The sequence below is a fragment of the Glarea lozoyensis genome, assembly GCF_000409485.1.
Source record: "Glarea lozoyensis ATCC 20868 chromosome Unknown GLAREA1, whole genome shotgun sequence".
NCBI classification, from domain to species: domain Eukaryota; kingdom Fungi; phylum Ascomycota; class Leotiomycetes; order Helotiales; family Helotiaceae; genus Glarea; species Glarea lozoyensis.
The window spans coordinates 585,099-604,357 of record NW_007360983.1 but is presented as its reverse complement, the minus strand read 5'-3'; the positions used below and the strand labels follow the sequence as shown (position 1 = coordinate 604,357).

Sequence of the window (19,259 nt, the reverse complement as noted above, 5' to 3'; positions counted from 1 at the left end):
TTCAAGGCATTCCTGACATGAGGTTTTCCACGTGGACTTCAAACTGCTCAAAGTCAAGTACCTATTTAATTTCAGAGCTCGGAATTCCATGGCTCAGCTTCGAAGTCTCGGGGCATGGTGCATGTACCCTACCTCCCAATCATAGTGCTTCATAGTTATAGATTTTTTTTTTTATGGAGGACACTTTCGAGCGAATAAAAGTGCTGAAATGATGATTTCCGAGTACTCTGCAAGTGCGTTCAACATGAACAACCGTATTCATTCATCGCTAGGTACAGATTATCTGTTTCAAGATCTTACTTCAAAGATCTTACTCAAAGTCTCAGTGACAGATGAGATCCATCGTTGCGATTGGTGCCTCCACACTCCCAATGGAGCGCTTTCTACTTCCGAGAACAGGGATTTTCATGAAACTTTACATAGTCGTAAAAGGAGGTACACATTCTCAGTCTATTCTGAGTAAGTGGCTTGCTCTTGTTTCTCCCCCTTCTTCAATACTCAGACTTAGTTACTTGGTACAAATGCTTGAGTTATCCACATCTATCCTCTCTACAGCAAACGTACACTCATTTACATATATTATATTCTACATTGGTGTTGAACCAGTATCAAACCGCAGTCTCACGGAATTGGCATGATGTTGTCAACTACACTACTCGCCTCCAGAGGTCTACTTCTTTTCGCGGCCGTTACTGGATCCCCGATTTCATCTGGCACAGACCTCGTCAATACACTTGCGCCTCGCACTATTTCTCCTCGTGCTGTTTACTCATACAAAGGGTGCTACACTGAAACCACTGGTCGAACACTGAAATACAGACAATTTATCAGCACTTACAACACTATTGAATTTTGCTCGGTTGCCTGCTCAAACTATTTGTATTTTGGTGTTGAGAATGGGAATTCGGTATGACTACTGTAGCCTCCCAATAGTATAACAGCTAAAAGTCTCACAGTGCTATTGCAGACAATCGATCAGCAAAGTGGCACAGGTTGCTCCCGCTAGTCAATGCAATAAGCCTTGCACAGGAAACCCTTCTCAAATCTGCGGTGGTTCGAGTCGACTAAACATATATGTTTTACGAAGCGGGGATAGTTTTCCGGGGCCACCTGGTTAGCTTTTCATCTCTTTGTCTTTCATATAATATAGCTAACGTGTGGAAAGGTCCACCGGGCGTCGTCAGTCATGTCCAAGAGTGTCTTGTGATACGCTAATGAGATCCCAAAGGCTGGCCCGAAAGGTGATAAAGGCGATAAAGGAGAATCGGGAGTTCCTGGAGTGGTGAGAGTTCTTCCTGAGAACAATATGTGAAGAAGATCACTAACCTAGATTCTATAGCCTGGAGTGCCAGTGAGTTTACTCTCTTCATATCTTATTAGACGTGTCAAAGGTATATCGAGAGGATTTCAATTCTTCATGTCTTACGGAAGTAACGCAATTCTGTTGTCGATTTTGTCGAGACTTGTTTTCACGATCATCCAAATTCTGATAAATACTTACTGACGTACCAATGATTAGGGCGTTGGTTCGAAAGGAGACAAAGGTGACACGGGGACATCGTAGGTGGCAAGCAGGCGTTCGGTTATGCTCACCTTCGTGGCCAATTTGCATGTCCAAGGACAGCTTTTGTCGGCCATACACGCAATGGTCGACGTCCTCGTGACAGAAGATTTGCCATGAAGATGAATGGGAGATTGATCTAACTGCTGACGTGTAAATAGAGGATCGCAGGGTGTTCAAGGCGCGCCGTTAGTACACCAAATTTGAACAAAAGATAGACACAAAAAGCTGACTGATTGTATTTAAAGAGGGGCGATGGGATCTCAAGGTCCCCAGTAAGTAGATCCTAGAGCTGGAAATATTTTAGACATGAACTGACATGTGTCATTTAGGGGGCTGCAGGGATTGTTTTTTCTGTCAGGCTTTTGTCTCAGTAACTCGCTGACCTTTTTACAGGAAACTCTGGTATTATTCGAATCCTCAATGATCCCAGTGTTTTATTATGCTAATTCTAAGCCTAAGGGACACCTGGAAGTGCTGGTTCACGTAAGAAAACCCAGTTTCAACCACAACAAGCGTGAAGGAACCAGATGGCGACACAAGACCTGAAAGGGTTGCCAAATTGGTCGTTGCGCCGAGCTACATTGAACTGAGGAATGCTAACGTGTGACCTAAAGCTGGTACTAATGGTTCACCGTAAGTTCGTCTTTTCCTTTGCAATCAAGAAAGAACTTTGTTTTTGAAAAACTTCAAAGTCTGGATATTGTAATTAAATAATAGTGCTTTTGAATGAGCATGGAGACAATGCTGACTCTTCAATTATGTAGTGGCGTCCAAGGTCCGGTGAGTGAAGAAGAAACTCCCTTCAAGGGCCAATTTTCCACGACTTGCTTCAAACTAAATCTTCAATGCTAACTATCTGCCAATAGGCTGGGCCATCGGGAGAAACAGGTTAGTATACAGTCGATGGTACAAATATACAATGCTGACACAAAAAAGGCCCTCAGGGAGAAAATGGAAGTGTATGGATTTCCTCACGATATTTCGTCCGCTTAAACTGACGTTTGAAGGATGGGAGCGATGGAGTAGATGGCGTAGCCGGCGCCGATGGACTGGTAAATCAGAACCGAATGCTGATTTTGTCATTATTCTAACAGGACATAGGATGGCGCCCCTGGAGAAGACGGGATTGGAATTCAAGGTCCTAGTAAGACTCCGCAGTGGGGAATTGGTTTAAGAAGAATCTTATCGCTAACATATATGCTCAGCTGGTCCGGTAATGAGACACTCACCAATTTTCTTTCCGATGACCCGCTCAAAACGGGCAACTGAAGAAACTATATGCTGACATTCGAACCTCACAGGCTGGTAGCTCTGGGGCAGAGTACGTATTTTTCCTTTGTTCCCTCCTCAAACTCTGGTTCCTAGTGGCCGGGAGCATGTTTGATCTCTAGATATAGCTCTCGGCTCCGGAGCGAACAAGGAAAACGCATGCTAATTTTTTGGATAGTGGAGCGCCAGGTTGGATTTTCGTTCTGTATTACGAAATTTTTGACTAATCCCAATCCTAGGTCCGCCAGGAACCCAGGTGACTTTTACCTTAAACTTCAACTCTGAGACTTGACATTGCTAAATCATAGAAATAGGGCACGAAAGGAGATACAGGTGGATGATCCTCACTCCAACATGGGCTCTAACTCTATCTAACGGGTTTGAATAGGTTCACAGGGTGCTGTAAGTATTCTCCATATAATGGGCTGCCATGGCTGCAATTTGAGAACGCACATGAATGCTAACTGATAACTAGACTGGTCCAGTACGTTGTTCTTCTGGAATCCTCCCCATCCACGCGAGATATCGTTGTTTCTCGGTGCCTGTTACCGTTTGCCAATGGTTTCCACCCTCTCGAATCCATTTATCTTCAACGGTGACCCTATCTTCAACATTTCTTAATGACACAATCATTAGGCTGGAAGTGCTGGCGCCGCTGGCAGCACAGGTACGAGGAACACGCATCGCGGGCCAATGCCGCTGAAATAAAGCTAACCACTGTTGACAAAACTAGGGGCAACAGGGCCCCAGGTAAATACTCGCTCTCATTCTAATCCTCGTCCGAACCCATTACTGACGTTAAAATAGGGTGCAAAAGGAGATACCGGTAGTATAGGCAAGTAGAATGAAGTCTAACTCGTTATTTCGTTCGCTGACACATCCTAGGTCTAGCTGGCGCGGTGAAACACAATATTCCCAGCCCCAGTGCCTTCACTCCTAGTGAAGACAGAAGTACATTCTGCTGACAATATTAGACTGGTGCTCAAGGTCCGCAAGGCGTAAGTCTACAACTCGATGCTTCTCGAACATCTCGAGATCGTGCCTGAGAGTCGTGAACTAACTGGATATCTTCGGCTGGGTAGATTCAAGGGTTGCAAGGAAGTTCTGGTAAGTCTTTCAAGTCTTCAAAGTACTTAAGGAAGCTGACAATGTGTACAGGATTGCCAGGTTGGTGAAATATCTCTTATTCGTTATATCAAGACCGCCTACGGCAGTTGTGCTTATAAAATTCGCGTGCATCATTCTTGCTGAGTCAAGCATGTCGTTGCCCTCATCTATGCCACCCTGAACTTGTGGTCTCTGACGATCAAACGTCTTCTCTCCGCACCATTACCACAGAAACAGTTACAACCATGCATCCTGTCGATGCGAAGGTTCTTTTTCCATCAAGCTAAGTTTGAAAATAGGTGCCACAGGTGAGCTCACTTCGTCCCTGAGAAGGATGATCGAAAGCAGAGAATATGACATCGAGCTTTGTGTCATCTGTAACTAATGGCTGATGACTAAATCATGAAACAGGTGCAACAGGTAAGTCTCCTGTTTGTCTCTGAATATAATCTTCACCCCTTTTGATCATTATATCAATACTAACAGAACGTAGGCGCTACGGGACCCACGTCAGTTCTCACAATTTTCCCTTTCTCCCCGTGGATAGCACAAGTACGGACATATCTCCAGCAGGCATCTATCGACTTCTGAGAACCATCTCATAAGAAGTACATTGGCAGCCACTTTGCTTGTCAACGCAAATCCTCCAAATATATCATCATAGCATCATTTTCCACCCCCACAGTTGCGAGACGATTTTTCAACATGCTAACCTCAATCGCAGTGGTCCACAAGGAGTCGCCGGCCCCGGCTGTTCAGCCAGAGGAGTCGACCTAGGCTTCGAAGCCATTGGCATAACAGGCAGCGCCAACGTCCCATGGGAAGTATCCAACACCGGACTAACAGGCGTAACCTACGATTTCTCCAGCACCGCGACAGCAGCGCGTCAAGGCAATCAAGTCGGTCTCGTCACTTACGGGGTGCTCGCAGCCAGAAGTGCAGGATTCGATCTCCAGCACATCTTTGTGTGTCCTAACACCGTTTACACATTCAGTATCGTAAGTCTAATAATAACTCTCATTACGCCGTGTAGTTGAGATACTAAGTTTGTGCAGTGGACTCACATCCAGGGACTTACGAATACGAAAGCTAACTCCATGAGCTGTACTATCACGTACTCGATGGGAAATAACAATGGGCAATTGGATCTCGTCGCTACTACCAATACGACGAATGGGTTCAACACATTCTATCAACAGACGACTGGGACGTTCAGTTCTGACGCTCGCACTGATGTGGTTTTATACATCTTCGTCAATTGTCCTAATGGTGGTGTCGGTGTTAATCCGAATGGCGCGCAGATTGTGTTTGATGATATCACGTTCACAAACTCTTAGAGTGGAGGAGATTGATTGTGGTAGGGGGGAGGTAATGAGAGGGTACTTTCGTGTATATTTTATCAACTAGCAGCTACGGCTATACTGTCAGGTGGTGTCCTTCTACAATTCTATTCTGATTAAACCCTTATCTTCCCGACGATGACACATTCGAGACGACTGAAGCTCCAGCTTTGGCCCTTTTCTCAATTCTAATGACGCATCCAGTGGCATTTTTGTGATTGCATGTTGAGAATTGAAAAAATTCAATTTTCTTCAACCCACAGCCAACCATCCCAAATCACTCCACTCTCCGTGCAACCTTCTCCCACATCAGAAAACAGCAGCAAAAGCCCAGACCAGTCATGACTGCAAGAAACCAGTTCTGAGTCCGATATCCCTCCGCAAAAATCCGACGCACCAAATATTGCTGCTCGATCGTCAACATGTCTATCGCAGACATGGTTTCAGCTATGGCTTTCTCTTCCGAGGGGGTGATGATGCCTTTAAGCGAGGATGCTAAATGACTGTTGAGAATTGCGGAACTGTATTGTATAGTCAGTGTTTATCATCTCATGAGTGGCTAGGTGAGAAAATGAAAATGTTGTACTTGCCAGATTGCGAGTGCGATGGTTCCACCAAGAACGCGTACTTGGGTTAAGGCTCCCATTGTAACAGCTAGCATGCTTGTTAGTCGCGAAATATATTACGAGGTGTTGTAACGCATACGTCGATCTTTCTCCTCAACAACCAACGGGACAAGCACGAGTAAGGTACTCAATCCCATGCCAAAGCCCAGACCCATCAAGACTTCAAACACGTATTGCATTTTCGGCAACTCTGCTATGTCAATACTAATGCTGCACATTAATGCAACACCGACGACTTGGAAGACAGCCCCGCCTAGTATCAACCACATAGGAGGGACTTTGAGTTTACCTGTGAGAAAGGCTGATAATGCTGTCGCAAGCGGAGACGTCAAGAGCAGTGGGAGGAGGTGGAGTCCGGCCTCTGCGGGTGAAGCACCGTAGACCGCTTGGGATCGTTGTGGAATTGAGACGACGATGACTACAAATGGGAAGCCGATAAGGAAGGCTGATCTATCTTTCTATTAGCAATTGGCCCTGGAAACTAACGCATAGATAATGATACTTACAACATCATCCCAGCCACCACCCTGTTTTTCAGAATACTTAGCGGAAACATGGGTTCCCGCTTGCTATCCGATCGTTCCAACAGAAACTCCCATGTGACGAAAGTAATACCGCTTACTATGGCTAGTACCAGGGTAATTGTTATAGTCAGGCTGCCCCAAGCATATCGATACCCTGCTTCTTCGAGCGCAAAAACAAGGAGGACTGAAGCGGATAAGAGTAAAATAGTACCACCGATATCAATACGTGAGAGTGCTTCTTTGGCGAACTTCAGGCGAAAGTGGTTTCTCGATGTAGTGTTCGCAGGTTTAGAACTTGGTAAGAAGACTGCGAGTAGTACGAATGCGAGGACACCTGCTGGGGCGCTGTTTCGAGTCAGTTTCATGCGGTTTTAATTTTGTTTCGCGGATGTGTGCCACAGTGGAATTTTGCTTCACTTACTTCAACATGAAAACCCATCTCCAACGCCAATTGCCACCCTTCTCATTTATAACACCACCTAGAACAGGACCTAAAACACTTGCTACAAGAAAACAAGCTGCAATGAGGCCCATGTATATATGGAATTTTGACGGAGGAATAAGAGTAGGTGCAATAACCATGATTAGAGCATAGATCCCTGATGCTCCCATGCCTTGAAATCCACGAAAAATGATTCTAAATCGTGAGCCATGGTTCTGAAATACTTGAGTTTTGCTCGAGAATTGTGTAGGTTACGATCGATGAAATGTGAAGAGAGGAAACCTACAACATAGTCATGTTGGTCGAAACTCCACAAAGTACAGAGAAGATAATGAAAATGGCCAGTCCAACGAGCATCATTGTCTTCTTGCCAAAGAAGTCGGAAAATTTGGCGTATATAACCAGGAAGGAAGTGTAAGTAATCAGATAACTAGTGACAACCCCTTTGTAAACATTAGCATCAGATCTCAGATCGTCGAACTCGGACCCAAGTAGTCATTGGGTGGAAGAATGCCATCTCACAATCTCTCATGTCAAATCCTCCAACTGCATTCGTGATGGAAACAAGACTGGTGCTGACGATGGTGGTTTCAAGCGTGCTCAAGAAGAGCGCCAACCAGACGCCTACAGTGAGAAAGTGCAATTTCCATCCTGACATGTATTCGTGTTTGTTTTCTTGCGCATCTTCCGTAACGGCTTGAGTTTCGACATCAGGCTCGGATCGAGTATCGGTTCGGATCGATGCTTCTCGACTTCGATCATCCAAGAATTTCAAGGGAATGACAATTTCGCGTCCTCCACGACCGGATGTCGCGATCGATTCGACATCTTCGTCTTCGAATCTCGTTCGTTTGGTGCTTGTAGACATAAGAGTGTTTTGGGACGAAGATTTCGTAAACATGTTGCACGTAGAGCAGTTGAAAAAGAAAATTGTATGATTTTCGAACTTTACGTCGCCAAAGAAGGCATGAAGAAGTTGAGGAGCCGGAGAACTGAAGAACTGGCCATGGTTTTGTGTTTTGTATGTTTTGGCTCTCCCTCAGCTTTGAAATCTTCACGATCTCGGCAAGATAATCCATCCGAAATCGTAGAGACCTAAACGCAACCAGGGAGGCATAAATAAGCGAGAGCAACCTCCAGTCAAGATACCTTGCTGATAATGTAACTCGATATAGTAACTTTGTATCTCGTACATGGTAGTGCCCAGGTCATTACTTGTTTAGAAACTGACACAGGAATCTTAGTCAATTACTGTAACTTGGTTAGATTGAACAGATATTAGACGAAAAGAATTGGCGGACCCTCACCTTCAATGTCCCTACTCTTGTTTTGGTCTCAAAGTCAAGAGTGTATTTATTGTCAAGCAGATTAAAAGAATGGACGGAAACGTCAAAGGTGAAGAGCCAATGCTTCGATTTGGTTGTCCCATGAACATCACGATCTTTCCAATGTAGAATTTCCGACGCGCAACATGAACCTAGTAAAGCAGACAGAAGTGTATACAGTACTGTACGTGTAAAAAGTTAGCTGTGATCTTCCAATAAATTAGGAATTTGGTGCGATAAAAGCAGCATAGGTGTTATTACTTACAATCAGGAATTGCCAGGATAGTAGAATCAAATTCATTTAACTTCTCAACTCATCGAACACCTACCTAGAGGACATAAAGGGCCATAGGTAGAAATATTTTAATAAGATTTTGGCATTTTCCAACCCCCACCCCAGTAAAACAAAACCTATATACAAAAACCGCACCGAATCCTGACTTGAAAAAACCAAAAACATGACGTCCGCTCCCACCTAGCTCATCATTTGAGATCCCCGACTTAGCCAAGTCAAATCCCCTACCATGCCGACCCCAAAGAAAACACCCAAGTCCTATTTTGTTGGAAAGAACACTTTTTTGGCATACCACCTAAGCAGCGCCCTGGCTTCTGGTCTTCCTAGCCGCCCTCCCAACCGCAGGTTCCTTCTTCTCCTTCTTAGGCGCTGAATTAGGACCCTTTGGCCTTCCTGCCTTTTTCTTCTCCGTGCCATTTTTGGCACCCTCTTCCTTCTTCTCGTTCTTGGTAGTGCCGTTGGCCTCTCCATTCTCGGTTTTTTGTTTCTTCTCGCCTTTGTCTTCATCCTCCTTCTCAGCCTCGGCATCGACTTTCTCATCAGCTTTGCGCTTGTCGCCGGTTTGAGCTTCATCGGAGACTGCTTCTTCGTTCTTGTCGGCGTCTTCGTCCTCTTTCTCGCCTACTGCGTCTTCATCCTTGTCTGTGGCAGGTTCATCTGCTTTTTCAGCAGCCTCCTCCTTCTTGTCTTCAGACTTGGAGTCTTCCTTCTTCTCAGAGTCACCGTTCTGTTGGGCTTTCTCCTCGATGTCTAGTTCGTCCGCAGTCTTAACAACGTCATTTCCGCTGCGCTCAATGTGAACTGCGGGATTGGATTCATCGCCAGTCTTGCTGATTTGGTTGCCGCGGTGAGATGTGACTGTCACCTCGCCGGCTTTGACTTCGCCTACGGTACCGGATGGATGATTACCATTCCAGTTCCAGGAGACTAGACAATCTTTTAGTATTATACTTCGAAGTGTTGATGCGATTTGAATGCGCCGGGGGATGTTCGGGGTCAACAGCTGCACTGAGGAGAAGATATAGCTGAGGTTACAACAAGCTATAAATGATGCCATACATAAACCGCAGCTGTTGGTAAGGCATTGACCTGCCGTAACATGTATGAAAAACCAAAGAAAAGGTATTCCTACCTTTGTCACCTTCTTGTACCTGATCAGACATCTCGATGACGTATGAAGCTGAGCTTCGGTTCTTCCCGTACCAAAAGTGTTAAATGTGATTTTAGAAGATAGATAAAGGTCTTGAGATGCAAGCGGTTAATCTAGATACGTTGCGCCGACACAATTATGATGTTGCGACAAGAAAGCAGATTTGGAAGTGAAAGAGGAGACGGGACGTCGTTGGGGTTGGCAGGTGGGAAAATGACGCTTGTGGAGCTGGCTGGATGTGCCTGTCCCGACCTTTACTCGAGCATGCAAAGTGGAATCAGATGCTGCTTCTTGTTGGTCCCAGCAGCTGAGGTAATAGATTCGCCTTCGAAGATCTACGGAGTACGGGATATTCCCGATTTACCAGGGAAGCCATGTATTAGGTGCAATTGACCTATGGGAAGGCTGCGTCAGGCCAAGAGAAACAATGTGGAGAAGTGGGGAAATAGCCTTGATCCGTGGAATGCCACAAGAGTCGTACCGGTCCGACGTAGCATATATCCAGTTACTGTTAGACCAGGAAACAAGAGAGATGCGAAGAGCGGTATATGTTACATCGGACACGAGAAGTGTAGTGATTCTTCGTAATTGATTGCCATCCGCTTTCAACAAATTTAATCCACGCATTCATGCTGTATTCCAACTCCATCCTCCAAGTGCCAAAAACGCCGATTCAATGCAGATACATCTAGCACCAGCTAAGCAATCTTCATATCCAAAGCCCCCAATAAATCAAGAGAGGAAATCTCGCTAGTAGCATCGGCGCGTTTCTGGGTCAATTTCTTGCTTACACCTAACGCTGAGGGAAAGTTGCTGCTTAGATATTCCATCACCCAGTCTGCTTCATCAATACGATCATGCGTTAGCAAGAAGTTCGTCAGATCGAGCCCGAGGTTGATGATAATGAAGCGCTCTTTCTTAAGTTGTTCATCCGTCATATTGCCACGTATTTCTGATGATGGCTGCCATGTCGAGAGTATATCCATCGCAGGTTGTGCAGTAGGCTTTGTTGGATGAAGAAGATGCAAGTGAGCCTTAAAGATAAAATATTTTTGGTCGTTAGGCTTATTTGGCAGTGAACTATACAGAATATCATAAGACTCTTCTGTAGCCGGACTCATTCTAGAGTGATATTTCAGGTAATTCCAGATAATGGAGTCTCGTGCAGAGTAGATGATGTGGTCCTGCAGTGGGCGCGGGAAACTAAGAGATCTCAATAAAGAGGAAGCCTTTCTTAGTAAAGTACATGCCTCCGTTATGCCCATTTCGAGACGAACTTGTGCGCGAATCAAGAACTGTAGGGGAATTCGAAGTCGATTCTCTGGGATACTAGGTGTAGGCTGGGATGAAGATATGGTAAGACTCTTGGCCACCCACGCCCAAGCCATATCTCCTAGACCTTCTGCGACAAGGAAGCGCATCAGAATACGAGTGAATCTGTCGTTTTCGAGAAATTCGAGCCCGTTCGAGAGACCACTCGACCGTAGCCACTGCAACACCTTTAAGCCCGCTCCAGAATTTTTCAAATCGGTTTTCAAACATTCTATCGATGAAGAAGTCTTCACCGCCTCTACGGATTCCAAGTATCGCGTTGCCAGCTCAATGTTCATCCCTCCTGCAGCTACCGTCTGGTTGAATATCTCATGACGATTGCCTGTAAATTTCCCTGGGACAACCGCGTGGGTGAAAAGTGGATTGGATAGCATAGCATGGAAATGTCGATCTGCAGGATGCTGACGCGACCCTGGTTTTAAAATAGATGGTGCTGGGCGAGAAGGGTTCGTCAAGCTGTCTTCTGCTGTTGATGCCTCCGACGGGCCATGTTCTTCATCAAGATGTTTCCGAAACGACGTCTTCAATAATCCGAGAAGTTTATGGGCGTCGCGACTAGAGAGTGGAAGAGGCTTGTGAATGCCTAGCTTGGATAGCTTAGATGCGAGTGTAGGAGTTGGGCGAAGCATTTCGAGTATGATGTTGGGCCAACGGCCCTCGGGGAGATTGCTCGGAGAAGTGAGGAGGCGGATATCGCAATGGAGGTGTTAATTGCTGGTCACCAGATGATATCGTTACTTAACAAGTGTGCGAAGATTCCAGGTGACTATGATGATGTCAGATACCCGTTTCTTTGGGAAATTCAAAGGTTGGGAGCGGCGTGTGGTCGTTTTTCTATCACAATTGCATGAGGTGAAGTCACATCGTGATGGTCAAGATTCATGAGCGGGTTCATGATCACGTGTAAACATTCTAATACATGTGGGGAACTTTCCCAGGTTGCATGCAGCCCTGCGCGAAAATGCATCTTCTACGGGAATCGTTTGCATACTGTGAAATGGACGTATTACTTATAGAGCCAAACTCAAGGTGGCAGCGCTCGAATCTAGTTTCTCGAACAATCATGATATTATATAATATCTACATTAGATTTTTTTTATCAGTATACCAACGCTACAACTTAGGTACGTCAGGGTCTGATGAAGCAGAGCTCTAGTACTGATGAAGCTTGGTGAAGAGCAGCGCGACGCGAAGATACAAGTCGCTAGATCCTAGAAGCGGCACCCAAGTTGCATATGGAAACGTGATGCGTTGTTCTGAGTCTGCAATACTCTTTTGTGCTAGCATGTTCAAGTACCATAGCTAAAGTGCTTTGCAAAGTCGTTGGTAGTTGGTAATGAGGCTCAATAACTTTCTTTCAAATGGTAGTGAATGAAAGAGGCAGTCAGGGTCAAGATATTCATACATCAATCGTACCACTTTGAACGCTAATACAACTCATGGATAATTCTGGCACACAAATTTGTAGTTACAAATTAGAGAGAATGTACAAGACCAGATCAGCTTTTTTTGAGAGAAAAACGAAGGTCAGTGCCTAATACTGATCTTGCCATCGATACCCTCGACCTCGAATGGTAACTGTGGTGGTATCACGTGACTCTTCGCGCCGCTTTATCAGACCGATTGCTCCCGTCTCCGCCAAAAAACTGCGCTAATCGTCAGACGCCCTGAGTGCTGTAAGCGCAGATTATCCTTCGCAAACTCCAAACCCAAACCACCTCACATTTTCCTAATCCATTATTCTGTCCACGCATCCATTTCTCCTTCTGCCTGCTTTTTCTTCCCAATCACATCGCCCTACAGCACAATGTCTGAGGTGCAATCTCGTCCTACCGCAACGCGCGGTAGAGGCTCAGCTCGCGGCGGTCGAGGAGGGTTCTCATCGAGAGGAGGTCGTGGTGGTGGTAGAGGTCACGCAACCAACGGAGATCATGCCACACCAGCCATTGAAGATGAGGGCGAGGTCGGCCAACTAAAGAGACAGTATGGCAGCAAGGTCACAACCATCAAGGAGATGTTCCCAGATTGGACAGACGAAGATGTAGTATTTGCTCTGCAAGAGACAGACGGCGACCTTGAGACCACTGTTGGTCGCATCACGGACGGTATGATTCATACGAGATTTCCTTCCAACTTTCCCATCTGGTCCCTGCCAATGTCAGAGAAGCTGTACTGACATTATTGTAGGCACAATCGCACAATGGGGAGAGGTCTCGAAGGGTAAGAAAGATCGATCTAGATCAAAGGCCAAGGACATCTCAGCAACACCGTTTAGCGATTCTACAAATCAATCTAGACCATCCCGTGGTGGTCGAGCTGGTTTCGACAGCGGTAGAGGAGGCCGCGGTCGAGGCACGGATCGAGGCAGAGGGGGGAAAGCCCGTGGAGCTTCGGTCGCACACACAAATGGATCACGCAAGGAGAACGAGCCAACATCTGCCGCTCCAGATACCACCGCATTGGATACTGAGAAGACCGCTGAAGAGACTTCGAAGCCAACCGAATCTACCACAAATGCCACCGAGGAGCCATCGTGGGCCTCATCGGTCCCAGAGCCCGTTGCTGCTGCTGCTAGCGCAGCTTCTAGTGTAATTCCTGCTGGCATCAAGAAGAGTTGGGCTAGCATGTTTGCAGCCCCAGCACCTACTCCTAAAAAGGCTCCTGAGAACATTGAGAGGTACGATTTGCTTCTGTCCAAACCCCGACCCTTTACTAACCTTTGTCCAGACCTGCAGAGTCCGTCAAACAAGAGAAACCAGCAGAGCTCCCAGTGGAAGAGCCAGAAGCCCCAGCTCCATCCGAGCCTAGCCCTCCTATCGAACCCGTCTCAGAACCTACCCCTGCTCCAGCTGTCACTGAGGAGGCCGAAGCCTCTATCACGCCTTCTCATGACGAACTCACAGAAGATAACCTCGAACAGGTTCTCGATACATCAGCCCCCGCCCCACCGCCACCGCCGCAAGTACCACTGCAAGTTCTTGGGATCCTCGAGCCAATGCTACTTCTACACCAATCTCTGCATCACAACAAACACATGCCCAGCCAATTCGACCTCCACCAAGTAGTGGGTTCCAAGCCTCTGCTCTGAAGGCTACTGGTTCTGGAAGAACCGCAAGTTACCAACGCCGTGTTCTTGACCAGGAGGAAGCTGTGCGTATGCCTGGAAATAGAGAGGTCGACAGAGCCGCGGTTCAATTTGGCGCCTTCAATCTTAACGGATCTGGGGACGAGGATGTTGATGGAGACCGTGAAGAGCCTGAGACCCGCGGCCAGCCACCACAGCACTCCCCTGTTGCTCCGCGAGCTTCATTACCACCTGCGACCGCAACCCCTCAACCAGCTGCGATTCCAGAACCCGCCCCAAAGCAACCCTCAGCTGGACTTCCCGCAGCTCCTCCAACGGGTAAGTATTCGCCAATCGAGCATGCGCAGCCGACATCTAACACCATCAAAGCCGCACCTGGACTTCCAAGCCCACCTTCATTGCCAAGTGCTCAAAGTATGTTAAAAAGTTACATGTGAAAATAGGATACTAACGTTCTGTACAGGCGCGTCCCAGCAAGCCCCTCCAGCAAATGCTCAATACTCCCAGTATGGTCGATTTGGACAGACTGGAGCACCAGATCAGCCAGCTGCCCAAAAGTCATATGATGCTTTCAGTCAACAAGCACCATCCACACAGAGTCCGTTTGAAGGGTACCCCAACCAAACCTCCCAATCCCAACCACAACAAAACCAATCCGGTGCCTTTTCCTCCGCCCCCAACGAATACTCGCAGTATTATACCGCAGATTCTCAACGAAATGCTTATAATGGCTTCTATAATCAGCAACAGCAATACGGTCAGGGTCAGGAGGGACCTGGCTCTCAGCATCGATCATATAGCGGGTTCAATGGACCTCAATCCGAGAGTTCATCGCAGTTCCCACAAAGCGCCGCACAAGCAAGCCAGTCACGATATGCCACTGCTGGCGAGGGTCAGAACAGTGGACATACTACGCCAAACCCAACCAGTCAGCAACCCGGTGCCAATCCAGGAGCACAACCCCAGCAAGGTCACCCTCAACAACCTCAGGGTGGAAATTACCCATACGGCCATCCTTACTACTCCAGTCCGTATTATGCTGCGTACATGAACCAATACCAGAATTATGGCGGCGGAAACTACCCTGGAGGACCTTATGGCGGTAAAGGTGGACTCCATCAACAACCATACCAAGGTTACGGAATGAGCCCAGGTGCACCATACGAACAGCACGCATCGTCTCCAGCCGCTGGTGGATTTGGTGGTTCGTCTTTACACGGACGGGACAGTGCTATAGGTGGTGGACTGGGTGAGTATGGTCGTGGGTCCACTCAGTCTTCTCAGACTCCTCAAGGACTCGGGGCTAGTGGTGCATTCGGAGGTGCAGCGCACGATGCTTTCTCCCGAGGATCCCCGTACCAAGGCCAAGGTCAACAGCATTATAGTGGCAACCAAGGTAGCCAGCCAAGTGCAGGTGATGATTTGAAACCTTTTGGTGATTCCAAAACTGCCAACGGACCAAGCCCGTCACTCTCTCAAGCTGGACGTCCAGGATCTGCAACCAACGCAGCACCAGGGTCTGCACTACCACCATCGCAGTCTCAAGGAGGATATGGAGGCTACCCAAGCCATCACCAACAGGGGGTGCATGGTAGTCAAGCCGGAAGTCAGTACTCTGGCTTAGCAGGGGCAGGAGGCCACCAAGCTGGAGGTCAAGGTCACCAAAACAGCCAGTACGGCGGATATCAAGCTTTTGGCGGCAATTATTATGGTAACAACCAGCAACGCGGTGGCTGGGGCGGCAACTACGGACACTAATCGGCCACACGAAGTAGCTACACGTCCTTGGTAGTTTGTCGTCCCTGGGAGGATAATATTCAAACCAGAACTGTGTTACTACATTCAATCCAACTCTTCTTCTTTCTTCTCCTTGGCTCATGTACAATCCAGGCAAAGAAGGAAATCGTTGGAGGTCGCATTACTGGTTTTATGGTGGCTCGATTGTAACAACGTTCATCAATGCGTTGGCAGGCGAGCCAACGGCTGCTTAGTCTGTAATTGTTTCCTGATGCTACTTGTTTTTTTTTGTTTCGCTTGACCTCCTTGGGTTAGGGGGTCCCGATGCATGTTTTCAAATAGGTTTTTCCTTTATTTCCGCCACACCGTCTTGCGACCAAACACGAATCACCATACGAATTCGTCGCCAAGAGGACCTACAAATTGGAAGGGGCGATATCTTTTGTTCATCATGCTACTTTGGACTTTTCTCATTTCTGGTAGAAATTGGAGAGAACGGACGCATGTGGAAATTGGGCAAAATATCTCAAAAGATTCATAATTTGATATCTGGTGCAGGAAGGACTCTACTCTACTACAAAAAGGGCTGTCTAATGGGCATAGTTGGGCGGTCGTAAATCTGTACGAAAGGAGAAGATTTGATAGTTAGGAGGCAATACGAATGACTTCTGATACATTTTTCACATGGTTTTGACCGGGTCATGCTCGTTAACACGGTCATGTGATTTCACAATGTATCCGATATTGTTGTCGGACTTCCCCTCCCCCTTTCTACTCCGATAAATTGAGTTGAAATGTAACATTAACAAGAGCAAATGAACCCTACGAGATTTTCGCAAAAGCTCTTCTCCTCCTTCCCTCGAAAATCAACGTTTATGACAAAGACATCGCACTCACAGTATTCCCAGCCACCAATTTCCAGTTCCTTCATACTTCTCTGAAGATTACCTAGCAAGTAGCAACATCCACCAAAGTACCGTGATCATCTTTTCACAGGCGTCAACTTGACAAGCAACTCAGGTTTATCATAAACCAACCAAACCTTCTGTTTCTCCGCCCACCCCTCCATCCCCTCCCCAAGCTCAACATTGAAATTCCACACAAACCGCGCAAGAATAAGTCGCATCTCGGCATACGCCAGCGATTTCCCCAGACATCCTCTCGGCCCAACACTAAACGGCTGCATCGCCTTCCTCTTATCGCCCTCGAACTCTGCATCCCCGAGCCAGCGCTGCGGCAGGAACTCGTACGGTCGAGCGAAGTTCAGGGTCGAGTGGTTCGCCGACCATTGGTTCACGGCTACGACGGTGTTGCCGGGGATGTAGGAGCCTGCGATGGAACAGCCTGAGGGAGGTGTGACGCGGTTGAATGATGCGGGGGCTGGGGGGTAGATGCGGAGGGTTTCCGAGAGGACGGCGAGCATGTACGGGAGGTGGTTTACGGATACCATGTCGATTTCTGATTCCGAGGTGAAGGTGCTGCGGATCTCGGCGGCGAGGGCATGGAAGATGGGGGGGGTTGGCGGCGAGGAAGTATATGCAGCCGCTTAGGAGGGTGGCTGTGGTTTCGGCGCCAGCGAAGATTAGGGTTCCTGTTGTTGCGTGGAGTTCTTCGATGCTGACGCCGTTGGGTTGGTTGAGTTGTTTCATGGTGAGTGTGAGGCTGGGGGGTGTTAATTGCGGGATTGGGAGGGGGGATTGGAACTTACAAGTCTTGTCGAGAGGATTTGGATTCCATTCTTGTTTTCAGTCTGTTGGCTGTCACACCTAAGTGATCTTCAAGCTTTTGCTGGACAGACTTTGGAGTCATTGCGAAGAGGATCTTGTGAAGGCCATATCCTTTCAAGATGCCCATGAACAAGATTGACTTTAAAGCAGTCAAGATGGTCACTACGAAGAACTGCAATGCGTTAGTAAATTTGAGTACCCAATTAGAAGGATTCATACGTGAAGTTTGGAAGTCTCTAGACAATCGAATGATTCGCCAAAAGTTAGATCCCCGACTATGTCGAAAGTGGTAGAATTGAACCACATCACAGCATTGACTGGCTTATGGCAGTTCTCACGAAAACGCTGCATGAGGAGATCGACGTATTTTTTGACAATGGGTTCTTGATCCCTAACTGCCTTGTCTGAGAATCCAGGATTCAAATTTCGTCTGTTAATTCATAATCAGCAAAAATACTTTCCAAAACCGTGACAAACCCACCGAATTCTAGCATGTTCATTATCATCCGGCTCCATAAGCAATCCCGGCGCACTATCACCAAGCGGAACGAATTGCGCATCATCTTTAATCAGTTGCGTGTTCCTCGGTGCAGGTCTCCCATAGATATCGGTCCACGCATCTTCGAGTATATACGTCAAGGTATTTGGCGCCAAACGCACGACTGGTCCGTATTTTTCATGTAATTCTGCTGTTCTGTAGGTGAGTGTGCCTTTGAAGAGGTGGTATTCCTTGGGTAGGTGGCTGATCTTCCAGAGGAGGGGCGCGGGATACTTGGATAAGGGGTGGAGGGTGAGTCTGTAGATGGAGAGGAGGATGATGTATGTTATGCTCTGAGAGGATGTAAGTATGAAGGTGTTGAAATAAGCTGTTACTGGGGTTTTTATGCTTATCTCTGGTGTGAATATGCGGTGAGAGTGGAGATGGAGGATGTGATACTTACAGCGATTAGACCTCCAACAGCGACGGCCACAGGCGTCAGAGACTCATGAATGAACACCATCTTGATACAAAGATGAATTTCGAGGGATGAGTCTTTGAGCAGACGATAGACTTGCGAAGTTTAGAACCAAGATGCGAAGTTTAGTGTTCAGGTCACACGAAATGCTCCTCTTCTAACCGGATAAATACCCCGCGTCTTATGTCTCACAAAGTCATTCTTATGTAGTCACTTCGACTCATTCGGTGTAAGTACTCTCAATTTTGTCGAAAAATCTTGGAAAATGGTGCATAATACAGTTCATACTGCACACAGGTCTTCGAATTTGTTGGTCTCGAAACGTCATGTCCATTTGTTGAGGAAGGAACGTCGGAGATTGTGCAAGATCCAACATGTGATTCTGATGTTGTAAGTTGGTGATATTTATCTAGTATTATTCATCTGATGTGAAATGATATCTAAGCCTGAGACATAGTACTCTGGACCGCATAATTCCACTTGTCAAGTTTGAAATGGTGTTCGTTGGTCCCGTAAGCTCTACGGGGTAATAATTTGATAAATGGGATCTTAACGGCCTATGATCTCATTCCAACAGTGATTTAAGATAGTATATACTGAGCTAAGAGGCGAAGAGGGGAACATATGAATCAGCGATTTTCTGGTAGGTATAGGTGATTGATCCTCGGTTGCCACATTTTTGTACCCTGTCGAGTAATGATTCTATGCAACTTATTTTCCGTCGACAACAAAGACTTCTCTACAGACTCACCAGCTTCAGGATTCCAATGAAACATCCAG

General features: G+C 46.9%; 6 protein-coding genes across 6 annotated transcripts; 2 read left to right on the top strand and 4 right to left on the bottom strand.

The window, feature by feature from the left end:
- Positions 1–637: 637 nt before the first annotated feature.
- Positions 638–5,277, top strand: GLAREA_08854 (uncharacterized protein; the record flags this gene model as incomplete). Its single annotated transcript, XM_008077815.1, has 34 exons — positions 638–907; positions 957–1,113; positions 1,166–1,179; positions 1,229–1,282; positions 1,340–1,351; positions 1,520–1,560; positions 1,723–1,749; positions 1,810–1,836; positions 1,894–1,934; positions 2,024–2,047; positions 2,179–2,197; positions 2,329–2,344; positions 2,431–2,452; positions 2,501–2,523; positions 2,572–2,616; positions 2,666–2,708; positions 2,770–2,777; positions 2,866–2,885; positions 3,012–3,022; positions 3,073–3,089; positions 3,148–3,166; positions 3,222–3,235; positions 3,309–3,317; positions 3,470–3,500; positions 3,567–3,583; positions 3,641–3,672; positions 3,719–3,757; positions 3,808–3,831; positions 3,916–3,940; positions 3,992–4,049; positions 4,352–4,360; positions 4,434–4,449; positions 4,665–4,938; positions 4,996–5,277. The coding sequence occupies 34 exons, from the start codon at positions 638–640 to the stop codon at positions 5,275–5,277; spliced, it is 1,740 nt and encodes a 579-aa protein (XP_008076006.1).
- Positions 5,278–5,762: 485 nt separating this feature from the next.
- On the bottom strand, positions 5,763–7,773 carry GLAREA_08853 (MFS general substrate transporter; the record flags this gene model as incomplete). The annotated part of the gene is made up of 7 exons (XM_008077814.1): positions 5,763–5,801; positions 5,867–5,934; positions 5,986–6,356; positions 6,413–6,775; positions 6,852–7,067; positions 7,159–7,315; positions 7,395–7,773. The coding sequence occupies 7 exons, from the start codon at positions 7,771–7,773 to the stop codon at positions 5,763–5,765; spliced, it is 1,593 nt and encodes a 530-aa protein (XP_008076005.1).
- A 1,014-nt stretch (positions 7,774–8,787) lies between these two features.
- Positions 8,788–9,655, bottom strand: GLAREA_08852 (uncharacterized protein; the record flags this gene model as incomplete). The annotated part of the gene is made up of 2 exons (XM_008077813.1): positions 8,788–9,419; positions 9,625–9,655. The coding sequence occupies 2 exons, from the start codon at positions 9,653–9,655 to the stop codon at positions 8,788–8,790; spliced, it is 663 nt and encodes a 220-aa protein (XP_008076004.1).
- Positions 9,656–10,340: 685 nt separating this feature from the next.
- Positions 10,341–11,603, bottom strand: GLAREA_08851 (uncharacterized protein; the record flags this gene model as incomplete). The annotated part of the gene is made up of 1 exon (XM_008077812.1): positions 10,341–11,603. The coding sequence occupies one exon, from the start codon at positions 11,601–11,603 to the stop codon at positions 10,341–10,343; it is 1,263 nt and encodes a 420-aa protein (XP_008076003.1).
- A 1,178-nt stretch (positions 11,604–12,781) lies between these two features.
- On the top strand, positions 12,782–15,817 carry GLAREA_08850 (UBA-like protein; the record flags this gene model as incomplete). Its single annotated transcript, XM_008077811.1, has 6 exons — positions 12,782–13,079; positions 13,162–13,651; positions 13,702–13,936; positions 14,017–14,377; positions 14,429–14,473; positions 14,523–15,817. 6 exons carry the CDS (start codon positions 12,782–12,784, stop codon positions 15,815–15,817), a joined length of 2,724 nt encoding a protein of 907 aa, XP_008076002.1.
- Positions 15,818–16,778: 961 nt separating this feature from the next.
- On the bottom strand, positions 16,779–18,524 carry GLAREA_08849 (Cytochrome P450; the record flags this gene model as incomplete). Its single annotated transcript, XM_008077810.1, has 6 exons — positions 16,779–17,176; positions 17,238–17,458; positions 17,505–17,695; positions 17,743–17,953; positions 18,005–18,354; positions 18,465–18,524. 6 exons carry the CDS (start codon positions 18,522–18,524, stop codon positions 16,779–16,781), a joined length of 1,431 nt encoding a protein of 476 aa, XP_008076001.1.
- Between the last annotated feature and the right edge of the window lie 735 nt (positions 18,525–19,259).